Source organism: Pseudorca crassidens, chromosome 2, assembly GCF_039906515.1.
Source record: "Pseudorca crassidens isolate mPseCra1 chromosome 2, mPseCra1.hap1, whole genome shotgun sequence".
NCBI classification, from domain to species: Eukaryota; Metazoa; Chordata; class Mammalia; order Artiodactyla; family Delphinidae; genus Pseudorca; species Pseudorca crassidens.
In genome coordinates this window covers 131,621,349-131,643,641 of record NC_090297.1, presented here as the reverse complement: position 1 = coordinate 131,643,641, position 22,293 = coordinate 131,621,349, and the positions used below count along the sequence as shown (strand labels likewise).

The window sequence follows — 22,293 nt, the reverse complement described above, 5'->3', positions numbered from 1 at the left end:
CAGGGCCATCTTCTTGACCAATTTCAGAAATAGTACAAAGAGCCACTTTGAACCAGAAACCTCTTTCTCCATCACCTTTGGACTCTCCTTCAGAGTAAATCCCTACGAATATGGGAAAGAAGCAAAATAACCAAGTTCTAGAGGTGAAAGGGCTCTCAAGAGGGCTTTTGGCTTTTTCCCTCTTTTTAACTGAGATAGAAATATACTTATCTTTTAATTTTTAGTGGAGGAGAATCTAGGCAATGAGACCCCTTAATATTTCAATATTTCTTTAAGTTCTTCAAAGACATGAAAAAAAAAAAAGAATATGCCATGACAAATACACTTCAACTCTCTGGCATGAATGACTGCTTGATAATCCTCTCTAATTCCCATACCTCCACCCTCCCGGCCCCAAAAGGCTCCCATGTAATCTTAATAAAAACAAAGACATCAGGACTGTTGTGATACCTGTATAACTCATGTAGTTGCTGAATGGAGCCCCTGGGAAGTGGGTGAAGCCACAGGTGTCATTGATAGGCTCTGGGTCCTGGCACAGCTTACTCTTGGGAGTGGGGGCAGTGTCGGCACAGAGGTCTCCTGTATCCATGGACGGCACCGTCTCCCTGCAGGGGTCGTCACAGGATTCTCTTTCACTGACCCCTTTGAAGACATGGTAGAGTCCCAGGACATGCCCCACCTCATGGATCATGATGTTGGTGTGGCCAGGCATGCCATAATAGGCTGGGTTGAGGACAACACCACCTGTAATGGAAGGTTTGCAAACATCTCTAAGCATGTAATGAACAGCCACCCTCTGTCTGCTAATAAACATTGAATGTTCAATTCCAGCCTCTAAGGGGATGCTTTATAACTTCTAGTGGCACTGAGTCCCTGGTCTTCCCTCTGGCCACAAATACCTTCTGAACCAATCAGCAAACATGTCTTTAACCTCTGTCTTGGGTGAGTGCTGTATTAAATGCCAGGGATAATAATACAGACAAGGTGACATTATAGAGGGCCAGGATTCTCAGCCCTGGCTGTGCATTAAAATCACTTGTTGAAAAATACAGACGTCCAAATGCCAGCCCCAGTGAAATGAATCCAAACAGTTGAGGATGGGGTACATGCCTCAGTATTTTTTAAAACTTCCCAGGTTGAGAGCCATTGGTCTAAGTGAAAGCACATGCGATTCTCTGAGGACCTGAACAGCTATCTGACCTTCTAGAAGCTCAGTTTTGTTGTCGGTAAAGTGGAGATGAGAGCACTCCTTTTTTTAAAGCATTTGGCACATTGAAGGAGTTTAGTAAATGACAGTTGTACATGCTGCTTCTGATTTTATGACCCCTAATCTCAAGGAGCTAACAACCATTGAGACAAAAGACAAGTCCAACTGAACTACCATGAAATTCTGAATGTCATGGGCACTACAGGAATTTGCTCCACTCTCATTCCTCCCAAATCTCCCTGAGAACACCAAGGGAGGTGCTTCAGAGAAGAGTTCCATCCATTGCATCCAATCTGGGCTTAGATGAAAGACCTAGTGGTATCACTGTATATTACAAAAGAAAAGGCTAAGGATCTCTGAGTGTCCCAACTTCTATCTGTCTAGTTCCCAATCCCTGCTTCTCTCCTCTCCCCATTGAAGACTCTCCTTCTCCACCCCTAAACATTGTCAGGATCAGACCCATCTTCATCTCCAGTACCTGGAACAGGGAATGTCAACAGCTCTGGACCAACCCTCTGGTGTCCAGAGTCATCCTAGCTATATTTCCAGGCTGATCCTGCCCTTGTGTCCCAGATCCAATCCCAGTTCCCCAGACTTGCTTCATTCCTCCTACCTAAGTCCTCCCTGTATCAATAGTCTGCTGAGTATAGCGGGCCCCCCAGAAGAATAGCCCTGCCTTTCTTTTGCCAGATCATATTCAATATGTCCCGTTCCTGAACTCTATACAATACCCTATAGACAACTACATACATGGTTTTATGGGCAGGATACAGTCACCAGGGTATCTGGTGCCACACCCATTGGTTTCTGTAATGGGCAGCTCAGTCTGCCTTATTAGGGACTACCTTATTGCAAAGGGCAGTTTCTAAATCCAAGTTCTAGTTTATTCTAGTCTGCCCAGACATGCTGACATTAACCAAGCCATGCTTAGACTTGTCCTGAGATATACTGTCTACTTTCACATCTAAAACAAAGCTAGACCTCATCTTCCTTGTTTATCATTTCTATTACTTCCAGTAAACATTCAACATTATTTTTTCCTTTTATAAAAATATATTCTGTATAATTTTATACATTTGTGCATCATTATTATATCAACCTATTAGGTAAAAATTAGTTTGAAAACAGATCTATTTCAAAAACATCCAGGGTGTCCAGTATTTGAATAAACCTGGTAAAATGAGATATTTCCATCTTTCAAGATGCCTTCCACTTCATGGTTACATATCCAGTTTCAGTAATAATTATCATCAAAGTTATACACCATTATGCTCTCAGTTCTCCAACAGCAATATCGACCTTCACATCAATGAGGATTCTAACAGAACATGTCTTTGTTCTCTCCAAATTGCCTATACCCATTTGCCAGAATCAAACTTTGAAAGGCTACAACTTGCCTATAAGTTTTGAGTATCTACGCTGAGTAGTTTTTCCCAAATTGTGTTCATAAACTCTGGTCCTGGGTGATACTTTGCAAAAAAAAAGTAGTATCAGTGGTTAAATATGCTTGAAGAAAGAAAGGTAGCATGCCATACGTTCTCTGGAAGATTCACATTGTACCTGAGAACTGTTTTGTTAAAGGTTCTGAAAAGTCCTGCAGCAATTTTGTTTAATCCTTTGTGCCCCAAATTTATTTGAACACAGAACCTGTTTGGGGTAGAATACTTTTTGACATCTGGAATACTGAATTACTCGGAGCGCAATTCATGAAATACTACCAAAGACCAAAAAGCCTCCCAATCAATAGTTATCTTCTATCCACATTCTTGCACCTGAGCAAATGTCAAATACCTCCTCATCCTATGGTAAGTCCAAGACAAGTTCTCTTGGGATCTCCTCCAGCAGCAGAGAAAGGAACTAGAGCTGAACAGAAATAAGGTTCCAGGAAGAAGGGCTAGCAAAAGTAGCATGTGTCAAAGACATATGCTGGGAGTGTGGCCTTAGGGCACTCAAAGTGGATATGAGCATGGTCATGATAATAGTAGGCTTCTTATCAACCTCTAGAAGTCTCTGCCTCAAGTCCAAATGAGATTTTTCCAAATCTAAAAATATTCACAGTCTCCTTTCAATAAACCTGGTTATTTATAAGAGGAGGAAAAAGCATAAACATGCAAATCCTCAGCCCTGCCAGCAAATCTCCTCCATATCAAGGACAATTGGCCAGAGTTCTCAACCACAGCACCCTTAACACACATCCCCAAAGCAGGAGAATATAGATTTAACCACACGGCACTTAAATTTTAACGAAAAGCATAAGCCTTTGAACATATTTACTGACAGTTATACTTTTGATTCCAGGGAGATGATACTTCTAGCCCCAAATCATCTGTATGGAACACCTAGTAATGAGCTTAGTTACTATATAATTAGAATAGTGCATACTCTCATTCAGGAGTAAGTGCTGTGTACACCAACCTATGTTAAGGAAAAAGGCCAAGACCCTGGACCTCTTACAGTAATTCTGTCCAGTAGACCCCAAGGTTATAGACTAGAACTTAAGGACTTTGAAATGTGGTCCTGACCCTGACTAGCTGTGTGACACTGGCCCTGCTCTTTAACCTTTCCCAGGGTCTCTTCTGTAAAGTGAGGGGGCTACACAGGCTTATGGCTAAGAGTCCTTCCTATTCTCTTCCTGTGCCTCTGAGAGCTAGCATGCAGGACTGAGTGAGACAATCATAAAAACCACGTGGAGAAATTTGTGTTATGGACCGTCACCACCTCGGCTTGGTGAGTTGTGTTCCCAGACTCCCATCTCTCAGTAGCCTGAGAAGGGGAAAGGCTGGGAATGAGCAGCCGGAGACATCTACTCTCTATCTGCTACAGATGGTCAAGTGATCCACTTACTGCCTGTTCATCCTCACACCCTTCCCTCAAGGGTGCACTCTCCTTCCTCTCTCCTGAGCATGGGCGTCCCACCCTGTTCTCAATCCCTCTTTATTGCAGCTAAAACAAACTGGTTAAGTTATTAGGGGAGTGGGTTTTAATCACTCAGAGACACACACACTGATACACTCATATAGGGAAGAAAGACATTAACCTATTTCATGGTTTACTTTATAAAAGTTCTTTCACATTTTGATGAAAATAACACACACACACACACACACCCCACACGCTCATGCCAAAGTCTGAGTGAGGCATAAGACTCAAAATCTAAAGAGGAATGTTGGTCAAAATTTAAAAAGAGGTGGCGCAGTGGTTGAGAGTCCGCCTGCCGATGCAGGGGACACGGGTTCGTGCCCCGGTCTGGGAAGATCCCACATGCCGCGGAGTGGCTGCGCCCGTGAGCCATGGTCGCTGAGCCTGCGCGTCCAGAGCCTCTGCTCCGCAACGGAAGAGGCCACAGCAGTGAGAGGCCCGCGTACCGCAAAAAACAAAACACAACAAAACAAAACAAAACACTGTTCATTTTTGTCTCTTCTCATCTGGAAGGATAAAATTAAAACATAATTGAGGGATAAATGTGGTGATAGGATGGGAGGGACGGGATTCCCTTTCCTACAATAGAATTCCTTCCTTTGTGTTCTCTGCTCTCATCTGCCATTTTGAAACAGGAAGTAGAAGGACATGTCAATATATGTTTCAACCATACCTTGGCCCTTCAGTCTTCACTCTGAGACACTATTAGACTATTAGACTCTCTCTACTCTCATTCACCTCCCCAACGCCTGTCCTACAAGGCTTCCTAGGGACTGACCACCAGACCAAGAGCACCTACTCAGGGGAAATTTTGAAGTAATAGTGTGAATTGAGGGGCAACATTTTGGAAATACTAACATTTCACCCAAGTGGTTCCTTGCCTCCCTCCCCCTTACCCTACTGCCAGACTCTCTTGCATACGTTCATTACCTGCATTCATTCATTACCTTACATTACAGAGTGAAAGGCAAGGAAAGAAGTCCTTTATCTGGATGTGAGATTTCCAAAACCTATACCATTCCCTGAGAGGACTCCATGGTTTAGCCAGCATGATGGATAAATGGAGGAAAGTAATCCTTGCCTGACATTACCAACACTACCACCACATTTTAGCCTAGAAAAGATTCTCCTAAGCCAGAGGAAAAGAGATAAAAAGGAAATAATGGGAATGTATAGATGGTGGCTGGTCCAGATAAAATGGACTGTAATCCATCTTTTGAGATCCCAGTAAAGGGATAAAGATTCAAGATAGGTGCATGTGATCTGACAACAGGGGTTTTTTTTCCTCATTCCAGTGATGGATTCCTGAGTAAGGAGCCTAGTTCTAAAGAATAATGCTGACCAGTGAGGCTAAGAGGGCAGGGTGATAGAGAGCTTTCCAGAGAATTCCTGAAGGTGAAGGACCCTGTGATAGGAACAAGGGTCATCTTAGGTTACCAGCATCACCTGATGACTAAGGACAAAATGGATCCTTCCATCTATGGCCTTGGCATTTATAAGTCAGCTCTGCAGTTAGATACAGACCCAGGCAAAAGAAACTCAATTGACTAAGAATAAATCTCTACTACCCAGCAACAGCGGGGCTCAAAATAAGTATAAAGTTCATTATAGAAGAATAAATAAAAGTTACATTTCTTGCATACCTGAATGTTGTACTGGAACGTGAACTCACTACATGCCAGTACCACTTACTTGTACATAGAACATAATATGAATGGGGCTTTCTGGATTTAGCAACTGGTGGCCATGTGTGGCGCAGCTGTTGCTTAATGGACTGGCGGGGAGCACAAATACCTTCTTAGGAGAACTTTCAGCCTTGATTATAAGAGACGAACTAAAACACTAAGACAGGATTGTTGTGTGGTCCAGAGGATGGTGCAGGGGAAGAAAAGAGAGAAGTTGCTGATTAAAAGATTAAATCTCAGTAGCAGACAGCCAAGCTCCCAAAGTGATGCTGTATCCAAGTTCCAACTGGCTTTTCCCAGCTTAAGCACAAGACCGCCAGAGTAGCACGTGGCAAAGAGAATGATTCCCAAAGTCACTTCTATTAAAAACAAAACAAAACAAAAAGGAAACTCAGGCAGCTTGAGGAAAGGACATGAGTTGAAATGACTTTAAAAGAGTTCTGTAAAACTTTTAGGGCTGAATGTTATATGCCCATAAAACAAGGAGGTTCAGAGCTGGTCTGCAGGTGCCTCCATAATTACTTCCAGTTACTGGCTGAGACACACTCCCCCGGTCACACTCTGCAAGGAAGTGACAAAGCTATCAAAATGTGTGGGGCTCCAAGGAAGGAGCACTTTGGAGCAGGGCAAGGGAAGAAAGTGGCAGAGGTGGGCTGACAGACAAAGGGAAAGAAAGAAATGGAAAAGGTTAAAAAAAATCACAAGTGCTTAGAAAATGAAGCAAACTTTTAACAGAACCAGCCCAGGAACCATTCATCTCCAAATCTTATATTGGCTTCTTAGTTTTACAGCCTGTGGTCTCATTAGAAAGAAGTCCTAGTTCGGGACAAGACTGAACAAAGAGAAGAATGTGTAGAGGGTAAAGATTTTGCAAAGTCTGATGTCATTTTTTATCTCCTTTTAAACTCTTTCAGCCACTCCTACCCACAACGGGCAAGCACTCCAGGCTTGCTTTTTTTTTTTTTTTTTTAACATCTTTATTGGAGTATAATTGCTTTACATTGCTGTGCTAGTTTCTGCTGTATAACAAAGTGAATCAGCTATACGTATACATATATCCCCATATCTCCTCCCTCTTGTGTCTCCCTCCCACCCTCCCTATCTCACCCCTCTAGGTGGTCACAAAACATGGAGCTGATCTCCCTGTGCTATGTGGCTGCTTCCCACTAGCTATATATTTCACATTTGGTAGAGTATATATGTCCATGCCACTCTCTCACTTCATCCCAGCTTACACTTCCCCCTGCCCGTGTCCTCAAGTCCATTCTCTGCATCTGCATCTTTATTCCTGTCCTGCCCCTAGGTTCTTCAGAACCTTTTTCTTTTTTTTTCTTAGATTCCATATATATGTGTTAGCATACGGTATTTGTTTTTCTCTTTCTGACTTACTTCACTCTGTATGACAGACTCAAGGTCCATCCACCTCACTACAAATAACTCAATTTCGTTTCTTTATATGGCTGAGTAAAATTCCATTGTGTATATGTACCACACCTTCTTTATCCATTCATCTGTCAGTGGACACTTAGGTTGCTTCCATGTTCTGGCTATTGTAAATAGAGCTGCAATGAACATTGTGGAACATGACTCTATTTGAATTATGGTTTTCTCTGGGTATATGCCCAGTAGTGGGATTGCTGGGTCAAATGGTAGTTCTATATTTAGCTTTTTAAGGAACCTCCATACTGTTCTCCATAGTGGCTGTATCAATTTACATTCCCACCAACAGTGCAAGAGGGTTCCCTTTTCTCCACACCCTCTCCAGCATTTATAGTTTGTAGATTTTTTGATGATGGTCATTCTGACTGGTGTGAGGTGATACCTCATTGTAGTTTTGATCTGCATTTCTCTTAACGATTAGTAATGTTGAGCATCCTTTCATGTGTTTGTTGGCAATCGGTATATCTTCTTTGGAGAAATGTCTACTTAGGTCTTCTGCCCATTTTTGGGCAAATATTTTATTCCATTCTGAGGGATGTCTTTTCATCTCGTTTATGGTTTCCTTTGCTGTGCAAAAGCTTTTAAGTTTCATTAGGTCCCATTTGTTGATTTTTGTTTTTATTTCCATTTCTCTAGGAGGTGGGCCTAAAAGGATCTTGCTGTGATTTAAATCATAGAGTGTTCTGCATATATTTTCCTCTAAGAGTTTTATAGTCTCTGGCCTTACATTTAGGTCTTTAATCCAATTTGAGTTCATTTTTGTGTATGGTGTTAGGGAGTGTTCTAATTTCATTCTTTTACATGTAGCTGTCCAGTTTTCCCAGCACCACTTATTGAAGAGGCTGTCTTTTCTCCATTGTATATTCTTGCCTCCTTTATCAAAGATAAGGTGACCATATGTGCTTGGATTTATCTCTGGGCTTTCTGTCCTGTTCCATTGATCTATATTTCTGTTTTTGTGCCAGTACCATACTGTCTTGATTACTGTAGCTTTGTAGTATAGTCTGACATCAGAGAGCCTGATTCCTCCAGCTGTGTTTTTCTTTCTCAAGATTGCTCTGGCTATTTGGGGTCTTATGTGTTTCCATACAAATTCTGAAATTTTTTGTTCTTGTTCTATGAAAAATGCCATTGGTAGATTGATACGGATTGCACTGAATCTGTAGATTGCTTTGGGTATTATAGTCATTTTCACAATGTTGATTCTTCCAATCCAAGAACACGGTATATCTCTCCATCTGTTTGTATCATCTTTACTTTCTTGCATCAGTGTCTTATAGTTTTCTGCATACAGGTATTTTGTCTCCTTAGTTAGGTTTATTCCTAGGTATTTTATTCTTTTTGTTGCAATGGTACATGGGAGTGTTTCCTTAATTTCTCTTTCAGATTTTTCATCATTCGTGTATATGAATGCAAGACATTTCTGTGCATTAATTTTGTATCCTGCAACTTTCCCCAATGCACTGATTAGCTCTAGTAGTTTTCTGGTAGCATCTTTAGGATTCTGTATGTATAGTATTGTGTCATCTGCAAACAGTGACAGTTGTATTTCTTCTTTTCCGATTTGGATTCATGTTATTTCTTTTTCTTCTCTGATTGCTGTGGCTAAAGCTTCCAAAACTGTGTTGAATAATAGTGGTGAGAGAGGGCCACCTTGCCTTGTTCCTAATCTTAGTGGAAATGGTTTCAGTTTTTCACCATTGAGAATGATGTTGGCTGTGGGACTGTCATAAATGGCCTTTATTATGTTGAGGTAAGTTCCCTCTATGCCTACTTTCTGGAGGCATTTTATCATCAATGGATGTTGAATTTTGTCAAAAGCTTTTTCTGCATCTATTGAGGTGATCATATGGTTTTCTCCTTCAATTTGTTAATATGGTTTATCACATTGATTGATTTGCGTATATTGAAGAGTCCTTGCATTCCTGGGATAAACTGCATTTGATCGTGGTGTATGATCCTTTTAATGTGTTGTTGGATTCTGTTTGCTAGTATTTTGTTGAGGATTTTTGCATCTATGTTCATCAGTGATATTGGCCTGTAGTTTTATTTCTTTGTGACAGCTTTGTCTGGTCTTGGTATCAGGTTGATGGTGGCCTCATAGAATGAGTTTGCAAATGTTCCTCCCTCTGCTATAGTTTGGAAGAGTGTGAGAAGGATAGGTGTTAGCTCTTCTCTAAATGTTTGATAGAATTCACCTGTCAATATATCTGGTCCTGGGCTTTTGTTTGTTGGAAGATTTTTAATCACTGTCTCAATTTAAGTGCTTGTGATTGGTCCGTTTATATTTTCTATTTCTTCCTGCTTCAGTCTCGGAAGGTTGTGCTTTTCTAAGAATTTGCCTATTTCTTCCAGGTTGTCCATTTTATTGGCATATAATTGCTTGTAGTAATCCCTCATGATTCTTTGTATTTCTGCAGGGTCAGCTGTTACTTCTCCTTTATCTTTTCTAATTCTATTGATTTGAGTCTTCTCCCTTTTTTTTTCTTGATGAGTCTGGCTAATGGTTTATCAATTTTGTTTCTCTTCTCAAAGAGCCAGCTTTTAGTTTTATTGATCTTTGCTATCGTTTCCTTCATTTCTTTTTCATTTATTTCTGATCTGATCTTTCTGATTTCTTTTCTTCTGCCAAATTTGTGGTTCTTTTTGTTCTTCTTTTTCTAATTGCTTTAGCTGTAAGGTTAGGTTGTTTATCTGAGATTTTTCTTGTTTCTTGAGGTAGGATTGTATTGCTCTAAACTCCCCTCTTAGAAATGCTTTTGCTGCATCGCATAGGTTTTGCGTTGTCGTTTTTTCATTGTCGTTTGTTTCTAGGTATTTTTTGATTTCCTCTTTGATTTCTTCAGTGATCTCTTTGTTATTTAGTAGTGTGTTGCTTAGCCTCCATGTATTTGTATTTTTTACAGAGTTTTTCTGTAATCGATATCTAGTCTCATAGTGTTGTGGTCGGAAAAGATACTTGATACAATTTCAATTTTCTTAAATTTACTGAGGCTTGATTTGTGACCCAAGACATGATCTATCCTGGAGAATGTTCCATAAGCACTTGAGAAGAAAGTGTATTCTGTTGTTTTTGGATGGAATGTCCTATAAATATCAATTAAGTCCATCTTGTTTAATGTGTCATTTAAAGCTTGTGTTTCCTTGTTTATTTTCATTTTGGATGATCTGTCCATTGATGAAAGTGGAGTGTTAAAGTCCCCCACTATGATTGTTTTACTGTCGATTTCCCCTTTTATGGCTGTTAGCATTTGCCTTATGTATTGAGTGCTCCTATGTTGGGTGCATAAATATTTATAATCATTATATCTTCTTCTTGGATTGATCCCTTGATCAATCCAAGATTGATCATTATGTCGTGTCCTTCTTTCTCTCTTGGAATAGTCTTTATTTTAAAGTCTATTTTTTGATGTTAGAATTGGCACTCCATCTTTCTTTTGATTTCCATTTGCATGGAATATCTTTTTCCATCCCCTCACTTTCAGTCTGTATGTGTCCCTAGGTCTGAAGTGGGTCTCTTGTAGACAGCATATATACAGGTTGTGCTTTTGTATCCATTCAGCCAGTCTATGTCTTTTGGTTGGAGCATTTAATCCATTTACATTTAAGATAGTTATCCTTTATGTATGTTCCTATTACCATTTTCTTAACTGTTTTGGGCTTGTTATTGTAGGTCTTTTCCTACTCTTGTGTTTCCTGCATAGAGAAGTTCCTTTAGCATTTGTTGTAAAGCTGGTTTGGTGGTACTGAATTCTCTTAGCTTTTGCTTGTCTGTAAAGGTTTTAATTTCTCTCTCGAATCTGAATGAGTTCCTTGCTGAGTAGAGTAACTTTTGTTGTAGGTTTTTCTCTTTCATCACTTTAAATATGTCCTACCATTCCCGTCTAGCTTGCAGATTTTCTGCTGAAAGATCAGCTGTTAACCTTATGGGGATTCCCTTGTATGCTATTTGTTGCTTTCCCTTGCTGCTTTTAATATTTTTTCTTTGTATTTAATTTTTGATAGTTTGATTAATATGTGTCTTGGCGTGTTTCTCCTTGAATTAATCCTGTATGGGACTCTCTGTGCTTTCTGGACTTGATTGACTATTTCCTTTCCCATATTAAGGAAGTTTTCAACTATAATCTCTTCAAATACTCTCTCAGTCCCTTTCTTTTTCTCTTATTCTTCTGGGACCCCTATAATTCAAATGTTGGTGCATTTAATGTTGTCCCAGAGGTCTCTGAGACTGTCCTCAATTCTTTTCATTCTTTTTCTCTTTATTCTGCTCTGTGGTAGTTATTTCCACTATTTTATCTTTCAGGTCAATTATCCGTTCTTCTGCCTCAGTTATTATGCTATTGATTCCTTCTAGTGAACTTTTAATTTCATTTATTGTGTTGTTCATCATTGTTTGTTTGCTCTTTAGTTCTTCCAGGTCCTTCTTAAATGTTTCTTTTATTTTCTCCATTCCATTTCCAAGATTTTGGATCATCTTTACTATCATTACTCTGAATTCTTTTTCAGGTAAACTGCCTACTTCCTCTTCATTTGTTTGGTCTGGTGGGTTTTTACTTTGATCCTTCATCTGCTGTGTGTTTCTCTATTTTCTCATTTTGCTTAACTTACTGCCTTTGGGGTCTCCTTTTCTCAGGCTGCATGTTCGTAGTTCCCATTGTTTTTGGTGTCTGCCCGCAGTGGGTAAGGTTGGTTCAGTGGGTTGTGTAAGCTTCCTGGTGGAGGGGACTCGTGCCTGTGTTCTGGTGGATGAGGCTGGATCTTGTCTTTCTGGTGCAGAACTACATCCAGTGGTGTGTTTTGGGGTGTCTGTGAACTTAATATGATTTTAGGCAGCCTCTCTGCTAATGGGTGGGGTTGTAGTCCTGTCTTGCTAGTTATTTGGCATGGAGTATCCAGCACTGGAGCTTGCTGGTCGTTGAGTGGAGCTGGGTTTTAGCCTTGAGATGGAGATCTCTGGGAGACATGGGGCTGGGAGGTCTCTGGTGGTTCAATGTCCTGAACTCAGCACTCCCACCTCAGAGGCTCAGGCCTGAAACCTGGCTAGAGCACCAAGACCCTTTCAGCCACAGCAACAAAGAATGGAGGAGCGTTTTTGTGTGGTCTGCTAGTCTTCTACTAGTCCCTGATTTTCCAATCCACTCAGGAAGCAGATTCCTGTTTTCATGTTGTATTGATTTTCTATTGCCATTGTTCTTTCAATGTCTCCTCAGCTATCCAGGGCTCAGCCACCTCACTCTTCTCGGCTGTGGCCCCTGGGGACTCAGAACTGCAATGTGGCCCAGCATCCCACAGGGTTGGGGGAGGGACGGGGGTGGAGGCCCGCCCTAGGCCTGGCATCGGGGACAGGTGAACACCACTAGCCCTGCTCAAGCTATGGAAGAAGAACCTGCAATCTGGAGAAGAAGAACTGGCGTTCAGGCTGGACCACTCTGAAGCCAAGGCCACGTGGCACTTCCTCCTCATTAGATACTCCCAGTATCACATGGATGCCTCCCTCACTCCGGGCTTTCTAACACCTCCCATACTATGGGAGAAAAGTCATTTGATTAACGAAAACTGAAGATGTTATCACTGAGGCCTTGGAGACTTATGATGTACTCCTTTCCTTGTTTCTGGATGACGGTGGTGCTTCAAACACCCACAGCCTCATACTACAGAGTATAAACAGGAAAGATATTTTCTACAATTGATTTATCAATTCAGCATTTATTGAGCATCTATTCAGTGTCAGGTACTGTTCTGGGCACTAAAGATTCAATGATTACTAGGACATATTTTAAGAAAGGCGATCTTTCAAGGCATCACACACAAAGGTGATTATTTATTCCACCTACTTATAAACGTATAAACCTATCTTTGGGACACCCCAATTTCAGGGCATTTAGTTCATACCCTAGGATAATTTTTTCCTAAGTTTCAATATCCAAGAGTGTTCACTATGTTTGAAATTCGAAGGCACCTAAAATTACCCCATTTGCTGAATATTATCATCTGACAAATAATCTACAGTAGCAGCCAGTGAGTAATTCCAAGGAACAGTCCTCATCCTGTTCATGTCCTGTAGCCTGTCTCATTAATGATGCTCTAAGTCCTCATATGGACATGGTGTGCTCCAGTTTACATGTCCTGTTTATTCCTTGTCTTGGGGAAGAATCACTCCACTCTGGCATAGTGAAGAGGGGACAGAGTGGAGAGGAACAAAATTGCTTTGCTCTAGCCCAACCATTCAGTGATTTGTTGCACCAGAGTGTGCTTCCCTTTACCTCCTGTGGATTCTTCTACCTCTCCCACGCTGGCTCCTGCACCCATACTCCACAGAAACAATTGGGCTGAGATTAACAGAGACTTCCCACTTGCCAAATCAATGTCTATTTCTCACCCGCATTGTGCACAAATGTGTCACAATTGATGTAACACCCTAATCTCAATGTCAACTGTTTGGTTAGGAGGAAGTCAAGCTTTGTTCGGGTGAGGGGATCCCCTATAAAAGTTCTAGGTGAGGGAAGGATATCTCCCCTCAGAGCTCATGTCTGCTGCTTTTGTCTTCCCCTTACCCCCTCATGCAGCTATTGCTTTGCTTTCTGCCAGATGCTTGCCACATCTGCATCACCCCTGTGGTAGCTGTTCTCCAGTCCATCTGGCCCCATGACACCCACAGACCCTCGTCAGGCACTACCCGTCTCCCCCAAACTGCCAACAATCACTTATTCTTTCCTTCTGTGACTTATAAGGAGCCTCCCTTTGTTTCTTATAAGCTGCTTTACCATTGCAGGCAATTGGACACCTAAAAACACATTTTTTTTTTCCCCCTAGAAAGCCAACATCTTTCTAGGGCACTGAAAATCTCTAGGATGGAGATGAAGTAGGTGGGAAGGTAAGGGCCCAACCAGCAACAGCAGCCATGGTATTTGGAACTTCTATTGATGCTGCTGCTACTACTACGAATGGAGCTAATATTTATTGAAGCCCTACTATGTGCCAGGTAGTCTTCCTCATGCTTGTTATTCCCATTTTATATATGAGGTGACTTGCTCAAGATACATTTCTTCCTATCTTTCGGAAGCCATAGCCCACTCTATCACTCGAAGACATTTTTTTCCTCCGAGGATCACATTATCTGGACTCCTTGGAAGATCCCATGTGTCTAAAGCCCCATTGTGAGCCAGGTTCAAGTTCCCTCCCACAAAGTTCTTGGGTCCCATGTATTGAGGCATGTTGCTTATGATCTGATCAGGATCTCTGAATGTTCCTTGGCAGTACAGACATTCCCTAGAACAATTAAGGAAGATGGTTGGCTCAGAACACTCTGAAGTGCCTAACTTCTGTGCCAGAGAGTGACCGACTGTCCTCTCTAACCTGGCCAAGAAGCTCTTGTACGTACTTCATCACTCTGAAGCAGTCATATTTGTGGGCCAGAAGGGACTTTCTCAAACCCCTCTCTCCTTTGTTGTCTGGTACACGCCTGAATCCTGCTCCTCCTTCTGCTTTTGTGGAAGTGCCTTTCATGGTCAAATTTGTAGAGATCCCAAATTCAACACCTCCAAAGCCAAACTGCCTCCCCTTTGCTCCTGCTTTTTCTATATTTTCTACCTTAGCACCATCATCCCCTCAATCAAACAGAACTCTTCTCCCCCATCTACTTATTTATGTGAACAAAGTTTCTCAGTACTTAGAGCTATAAAAGAAAAAAAAAGCAATATAAATGATGCTAAATCCTGTCTTATTATAGCAATAAATACTCTTCATCCACTGACACAAGAACTAATCTGGGAGAGAAAAGCCACTCTTGGCTCATTAACTATGCATTTTCCACTTTGTTTACTAGTCATTAATCAACATTTTAAAATATTGTTTTGATCAATTTTGGACAAGGAATCATTTCAAAAGCTAACTCAATTGAGAACAAATTTTTAGCATGTTATAACTTATGATCAATATCAATGTAAATATACTGCTTGTGATATTGTATTACAGATTTGCAAGGTACTACCACCAGAGGAAAATGGGTAAAGGATATGTGGAATCTCTTTGTACTATTTCTTACAACTGTATGTGAATATTTAATGATCTCAAAATAAAAACTTTAATTAAAAATATCACAAAATGTTTATGTTTTTATTCAAAATATGTTTTTAGCAGAAAAATAGGTGACTAACTAAAGACTTTGAAAAAAGTATATTTATATGTTACATTAGTATAAAGTTCTATAGGAGCAATGAAATGGAAACAAATTCAAAGAGAAAAAAGGAGCAATGAATAATTTCTCAATGTTAAAAAAGTGCATGGCCATGAGTTTTTTTAATGAATGATTATCAAATTATTATGTTACCAAAGATACATTTAGAAGAGTAGATTTAAAATGTATTTTTAAATGTCAATAATTTAAAATAATATGCCAGAAATTATATTCTTTGCTATAATTTAAACTTATGGTTAAATTTTTAGGTGTTACTCTTAAAATCGATGAAGTGGTACAGAGTTTTTCAAAAGACTTTTAGGAGGTACAAGAGAGCAAGAATAAGTTTGAAGAGCTCTGCTCTAGCCATTCCAAGGACATTCCACTTCTAAGCAAGTCTAGGTTTTTAACAGTCTAAACCTTGGCATTTACCATTTCTTTCACTATGGAACGCCCTCTCATTGTCTGCCAAGCAAACTCCTGCTCATCTTTCAACTCTCCCCTCAAGCCTCAGCTCCTCTGGGAACTCTTCTCTTCTTCCCTGATGTTTTCAGCACAATCAGGCACTTTCTCATCATGTTCCTACTTGACCTCCTGTGTGGCAGCATCGTGTAGTATTATAAGTGTGTATTTGCATGTCTGTATCCCAGGTGTGCTGTGCAAACCTTTACGGTGGACTTCTTTTAATTATTCTATCTCTGATATCGCCATGAAATAGATTCAACAGTTTTTCTTTGAATGAATGAATAAATAATTATGATATTAATGGTTTATAAAAGGTCTGGTTTACCACTAATTTAAGTCTTCTGCCTTTGAAGATATGTTTTCAGTTTAAGTGCTGTATACTAAGGTTAAAGATATTCAAACAACTGAGCTCAAGGGGATCTCATTTATCCATTTACTTTACTTATAAAAAATTCTGCCCTGCATTACCACAACATTAAAAGTACAAAATCATGCTAAAGGCCAGAAATGGTGTTGATGGACCACAGATTACCTTGGTCTTTCCTCATAGTGACTTAAGCCATTTGTAGTCAGAAACTGGATTCAGCCTTAAAAATAGCGTACTTATCTGCCAGGTCACTCAGCTGACCCTCAAAATACAGGGTCTTGAATGTTGACACAGATAATCTTATCTTGAGTCTCGAAAAGACTCTGATTAGAAAATCCTAAATGTCTTCCTCTATCATGTTATGCCAGCTGTCTGTACTACTCTACACCCGATTTAGGTCAATATGATTCCTTTGTTCAATCACAGTTATGACTGAACAAGAAAAAATAAATAATAACATGAAAAGTTTCATATTGAGTCAGATTTTCAGCTAGTCTTCTACTTCTTAAATGCACATTAAGAAACATGTTGTAGGGGAACTAGTTATTCCTAAAAGTTTTAAGAATAAAATATAAATATCCCTAGCTTCTTTTGCAATTCATTATGAGTCAGTGACTCATGAGATAATTTAAATATTTCTTGAAACTATTTAAATTTAATACCTTCACTCATTTATTCAGTCATCCCTTCAATCAGTGAGCATTCAAAGAGCACCTGCTATATGTGAAGTGTTCTGCTCATGCAAAGAGGCCACAGACCTTATTTAGATTTCACCAGTTTTTGCATGCAAGCTTGTGCATGTGTGTGTATGTGTGCACATGCAAGTGTGTGTTTGTGTGTAGTTCTATGCAATTTTATCACATGTATGTATACCTTTGTGTAACTACCATTAAGATTTCTCCTCTATTATCCTTTAAATCACTCCACACACATACCCCTCTCCCCACCACCCCTCACCCCATTCCTAACTCCTAGCAACGACTAATTTGTCCTCTATCTCTGTTGGTTTTTTTTTTTTAATTTGAGAATACCACATAAAATTTTGAGACTACGACACTAAATCATAAGCGTGCAACTTGTGAGATTTTTTTTTCACTCCATATAATATCCTTGACATCCAACTAAGTTGTTCCACGTATTAATACTTTGTTTCTTTTTATTGCTGTGTGATATTCTATTGTGTAGATGTATCACAGTTTGCTTAAGCAGTTAGCACCGAAGAACACTTTATCATTTCCAGTTTGGAGCTATTACAAATAAAGCTGGATTTCGAGTAGTCATTTCTCTGGGATAAGTGTCCAACAGTCCAACTGCTGGGTCATATGGTAAGTGTATGTTTAATTTTATAAGAAATTGCTAAAGTGTTCTCCAGAGTGGCTGTGCCATTTTACTTTCCCATCAGCAATATATGCAATATCCAGTTTCTCTGCATCCTCATCAGCATTTTGTATTGTTACTATTTTTTTTTAGCTCTACTAATAAGTATAGTGATACCTCATTGTGGTTTTAATTTGCTTTTCCCTAATGGTTAATGATACTGAATATCTTTTCATGTGCTTATTTTCCATCTGTATACTCTCTTTGGTAAAATGTCTGTGTTTTTGTCTGTTTTCTAACTGGAATATTCGTTTGTTTTACTATTGTTTTGAAAGTTCTTAATATATTCTAGATATAAATCCTTTGCGAGATGCGTGGTTTGCAAATACTTTCTCTAAGACTGCCATTTCCTTGTTCATCTTTTTTTTTTGCAGTACGTGGGGCTCTCACTGCTGTGGCCTCTCCCATTGCGGAGCACAGGCTCTGGACGCACAGGCTCAGCGGCCATGGCTCATGGGCCCAGCTGCTCCGCGGCATGTGGGATCCTCCCAGACCGGGGCACGAACCCGTGTCCCCTGCATCGGCAGGCAGACTCTCAACCACTGCACCACCAGGGAAGCCCTCCTTGTTCATCTTAACAGAGTGTTTCTCAGAGAAAAAGTTTTAATTTTGATTAAGTCCAATTTATCAGTTTTCATTTTTATGGACTATGCTTTGGGTGTCATATATAAGCACTCTTCGCCTAGTCTTGCCCTGAAGATTTTCTCTTATGTTTTCTTTTGAAAGTTATACAGTTTTACTTTTTATATTTAAGTCTATGATCTATTTTGAGTTAATTCTTATATAATATAAGGTGTATATAAGCTATCTAAAATTAATAAATCAGTATTTTTTCCAGATACTGGTGTAGAAGGGCCCTTAAATTATATAATTTTATTTACTTCTTGTCTTTCGTGCCATTGTCATCATATTTTAACTCTACATAAATTTTAAGCCAAAAAGACATTGTTATTACTTTTAATATTTTTATCCTTTCTAGTGTGATTCATTTCTTTTTGCATGCCTCTGTTTCCTTTTGGAGTCATTTTCTTTCTGTTTGGATAGCTTTCTTCTTCAGTATTTATTTTACTGCTGGTTTTAAATTATCTAAGTTTTTATCTGAAAATATGTTTAATTTTTCTTCATTTTAAAAGATTTTTGTTGAACATAGTATTATAAATTGGCAATAATTCTCTTTTAGCATTTTAAAAAATATATCAATCTATTGTCTTCTGACTTCCATAGTTTCTGTTGAAAGGTCAGCCTGTCAATCTTATTGTTGTTCCTTTTAAAGTAACATAACTTTTTTCTCTGGTGACTTTTGAGGTTTTTCAGCACTTTTGTTATAATGAATCTAGTTGTGATTTTCTTTCTATTTATCCTTCTTGGGGTTTGTAAAACATTTTGAATCTGTGGTTTAATATTTTTTGTCACCCTGAAAAATTCTCAGCAGCTATCTCTGGTATTATTTCTGCCCCGATATCCTTCTCCTCTTCTTCTAGAACTCCAATTTACGTTAGGAATTTTTCATCAGATCTCAAATGTCCCAAGTTGTTTTCTACATTTTTCCATCACTTTTTCTCTCTGAGCTTCAATATGTATGTTTTCTACAGTTTTCTAGTTCATTAAACCTTTCTCCTGCTCATAAACCAATCTACTAATTTCTTAATTTCAGTTACTGTATTTTTGTCCTAAAATTTCCATTTGATTCATTAATATAGATTCTAGTTTTCTAAAGACACTCTTCACCTTTTTATCTATTTTTGAGCATATTAATCACAATTATCTTAAGCCAATATTCAGTAACTCCAATATATGGATAATCTGTGGGTCTGCGTTTATTTAGTGATTATTTGTTTCTTTGTTTAGTTTAGTTTACCATCATTTGGTCTTATCTCTGGCATAACTGGTAATTTTTTTTTTTTTTTAACTGATTTCTGGCCACTGTGCATGAAAACTTGTAGAGGCTTTTGATGATATTGTCTTCCTCCAGAGCATATTTAATTTTCTTTTGTTAAGCAGTTAAATATAGGCAGATGACCTTCCTCCAAACAGGGATTTAAGAGTGTTTCAGGCTGAATTTTAGGCTTTGTGTAAGCTAGGCTATTTATATTTTCCCTCACACATAGGGTATCTCAAAGCCCCTCCTTGATAGGACCTCAACTTCATTTTTTTGTCCCCTCCACTATGAGATTCCTGAAATCACTGTTCAGCTTTTTAATTGTTAGCAGTTATTTTATACTTGTTTTATGGCCACTGGCCCTGAGCATGCATAGTTTAGTAATTAGAAAAATCTTCAAATAATGAGCAGACTATCAGGCTCATTTTTTTTCATGATTTCTATCTTTCTGGAAGCTTGGTCCCTCAAGTCTGGATGCCTTAGAAGGCCTGACCTTTAATTTTTGTCTCCTCAGTAGTGAGAAGCAAGCTTTAGGCTGCTTCTCCCTGCTCTGCCTCTATTACTTTCACTGAGATTTTGGCAATTTCCCTAAAGGAGAAAAAAATCTGAGTTATATGTAGAGCTCATTTCAATGCATTTTTCTCCTCACTGGGATTGGGTCCCTCAAAACCTCGTTGTCTTGGCTGATGTCTGATGTCTTCAAATAGTTAATTTTTGGAGGGGTGTTATTTTATCCACTTTTATAGTTAAATGAATCTTGTCAATGGCCTAGTGCCAACAAAGTTAGAAAAATATTCAGGGCTCTGCTCCCAGTCCAATAATTCTTATCAAGAGGCCAAGATTTGTCTCCATAATGGCCAGGAAGATCATTTTTTTAGGTTTTTTGAACAAGTAGATTCAGTACTCAATGATAGACCTAGGATTCATAGAAACAATTGCTGGGTAAACCTAGCTGTCATATATACCGAAAAGGTAACCTTTGGTGAATCAGGTATGAACCAATTTGGAGGTAATTTCTTACCGTGTTACATGCTCCTCTGCTAGTATTGTTTTTCATGAGGATAATTCAAGATACTCAAACTCACTGCTAAATGAATTATTGGAATATAACCTTCTAGCCCACTTTGTTGCTACTTTGAAGACTAGAATGACTCACATTAGCTTTCACCTGGAAAGCTCCACTCATCTCACAAATTTCTGACTTCTAATATACTGAGAACTGAAAATACAAAATTTAGTGATAAAAGGACTGCAGAGCCTTAAAACTGTATCAGATACTATAGAGCCAATGAAATCCAGCATAATAACAAAGCATTCAGTTTGGATCACCACAGGTTTAACTTTTCATTGTCTCCTCCTTTGCTTGAGATATATAACCCTTCTGGATGTTGACCTGATTCACTACAAGGATTTTTATGTTCTGGTTTCCTCTTGAACAGCCACAACATTTTTTCACCTATTGCTAACCTACTGCTCATCATTTTCCTTCTCCAATTGTTTGGACACTTGCTCATATTTTATTTGAGTATCATTTCAATACTCTGGACTCCACTTCACAATGACCCATCATACATGGGTTTGACATATACAGTATTATGTGATGTTTATTCAGTTTATTTCTCTCTGCTTTGTATTTGACTACTAAGAAGGTTAATTTTGCATAATCTCTTTTAAATCACTCATAAAATGGTTTCTGGTCTCTTTCAAGCATTCTCTTTCCAACATGAAAAATTCCTCCCAATTATGGTAATTCAGTTTTAAAGTAAGTTTTGGTAGAATCCTATACAAGACTCTTTGAAAGTATATACAAATTATATTGAATAATTACTCTTCATCCACATAAACTGATTTAATGATTCTATTGATTGGTCAGTAATATTTCCTTTATAATAATGATAAGATATTGTAATAAAAGGAATTATCTTTCTTAAGCATGCAGTAGTTCCACTCAGTATTAAGGTGTCACCTTTTTCCTAGGTAAGCAGACAAGCTCCCCACCTGTTTTAATTTCCCAGAATCTCCTCAGGATTCCAATCCATGCAAGAAGCCCAGCAATCTTCTGGCTCAGTGTTTACTGCAAACCAGGTTTCATAGTCTAGCCACCTTCTTGCTAGTTTCCCCCTTGAGGCTCTCCAAGACATAAAATGGATCTTATTCCATGTCAGCAATTTATTAACGTCTAGATTACAGATTCGGTCTAGGATATTCTGAGTTTTTGCCACTGTTTGCTCTAATACATCTTACCTGTCTGCACTGAAACATTTTGAGAGATTCTCCCAAAAGCTATTCTCAGCCCAAAGCAGCTAATTCATTAAGTAAATTTATTTTTCTCTCTGTTTTTTCCCCAAATGCACTTTCATGGATTCCCTTCCAATCTCCTCATTTTTCCTACTATAGTTGGTCTTCACTTTACTTACCCAGGTGACTGATGGCTTCCTTGTCCCAAGGCCAGGTGGCAGCACCTGCAAGGTCTTCCCGCACTGAGCTGGCAAAGTAGACGTTGAGGAAGTGAGTGCTGTTGAGCTGCAGTGCCTCTTTCAGCTCCTTCACACTCATGTATGCCCTGAAGAGCACGTAAGAGGAGGAAATGTCACACCAAAGGATCAGTCCATAGAGAACAGTAGAACCAGACCTAATCAGACTCTGACTCTCCCAACCAGCATTGCTTTTTAGAGGAGAGGAGCAGAGAGGGCAAGACCAGGTGTTATGAAGCTCTCAAAAATGCACTAATACACATTTAGGATACTTATTCCAAGATAAATAATATCCTACCTTTTT

The 22,293-nt window shown here is 39.2% G+C and overlaps 1 protein-coding gene across 3 annotated transcripts in view; it reads right to left on the bottom strand.

The window, feature by feature from the left end:
* PAPPA2 (pappalysin 2) overlaps nt 1–22,293 on the bottom strand; it is a 488,087-nt gene that overhangs the window by 164,221 nt on the left and 301,573 nt on the right. For all 3 annotated transcript variants that reach the window (XM_067728728.1, XM_067728730.1, XM_067728729.1), the window contains 2 exons: nt 21,933–22,078; nt 451–744 (listed from right to left, as the gene is read on the bottom strand). In XM_067728728.1, the coding sequence (XP_067584829.1) occupies nt 451–744; nt 21,933–22,078 (440 nt within the window). The remainder of the gene's footprint in view (nt 1–450; nt 745–21,932; nt 22,079–22,293) is intronic.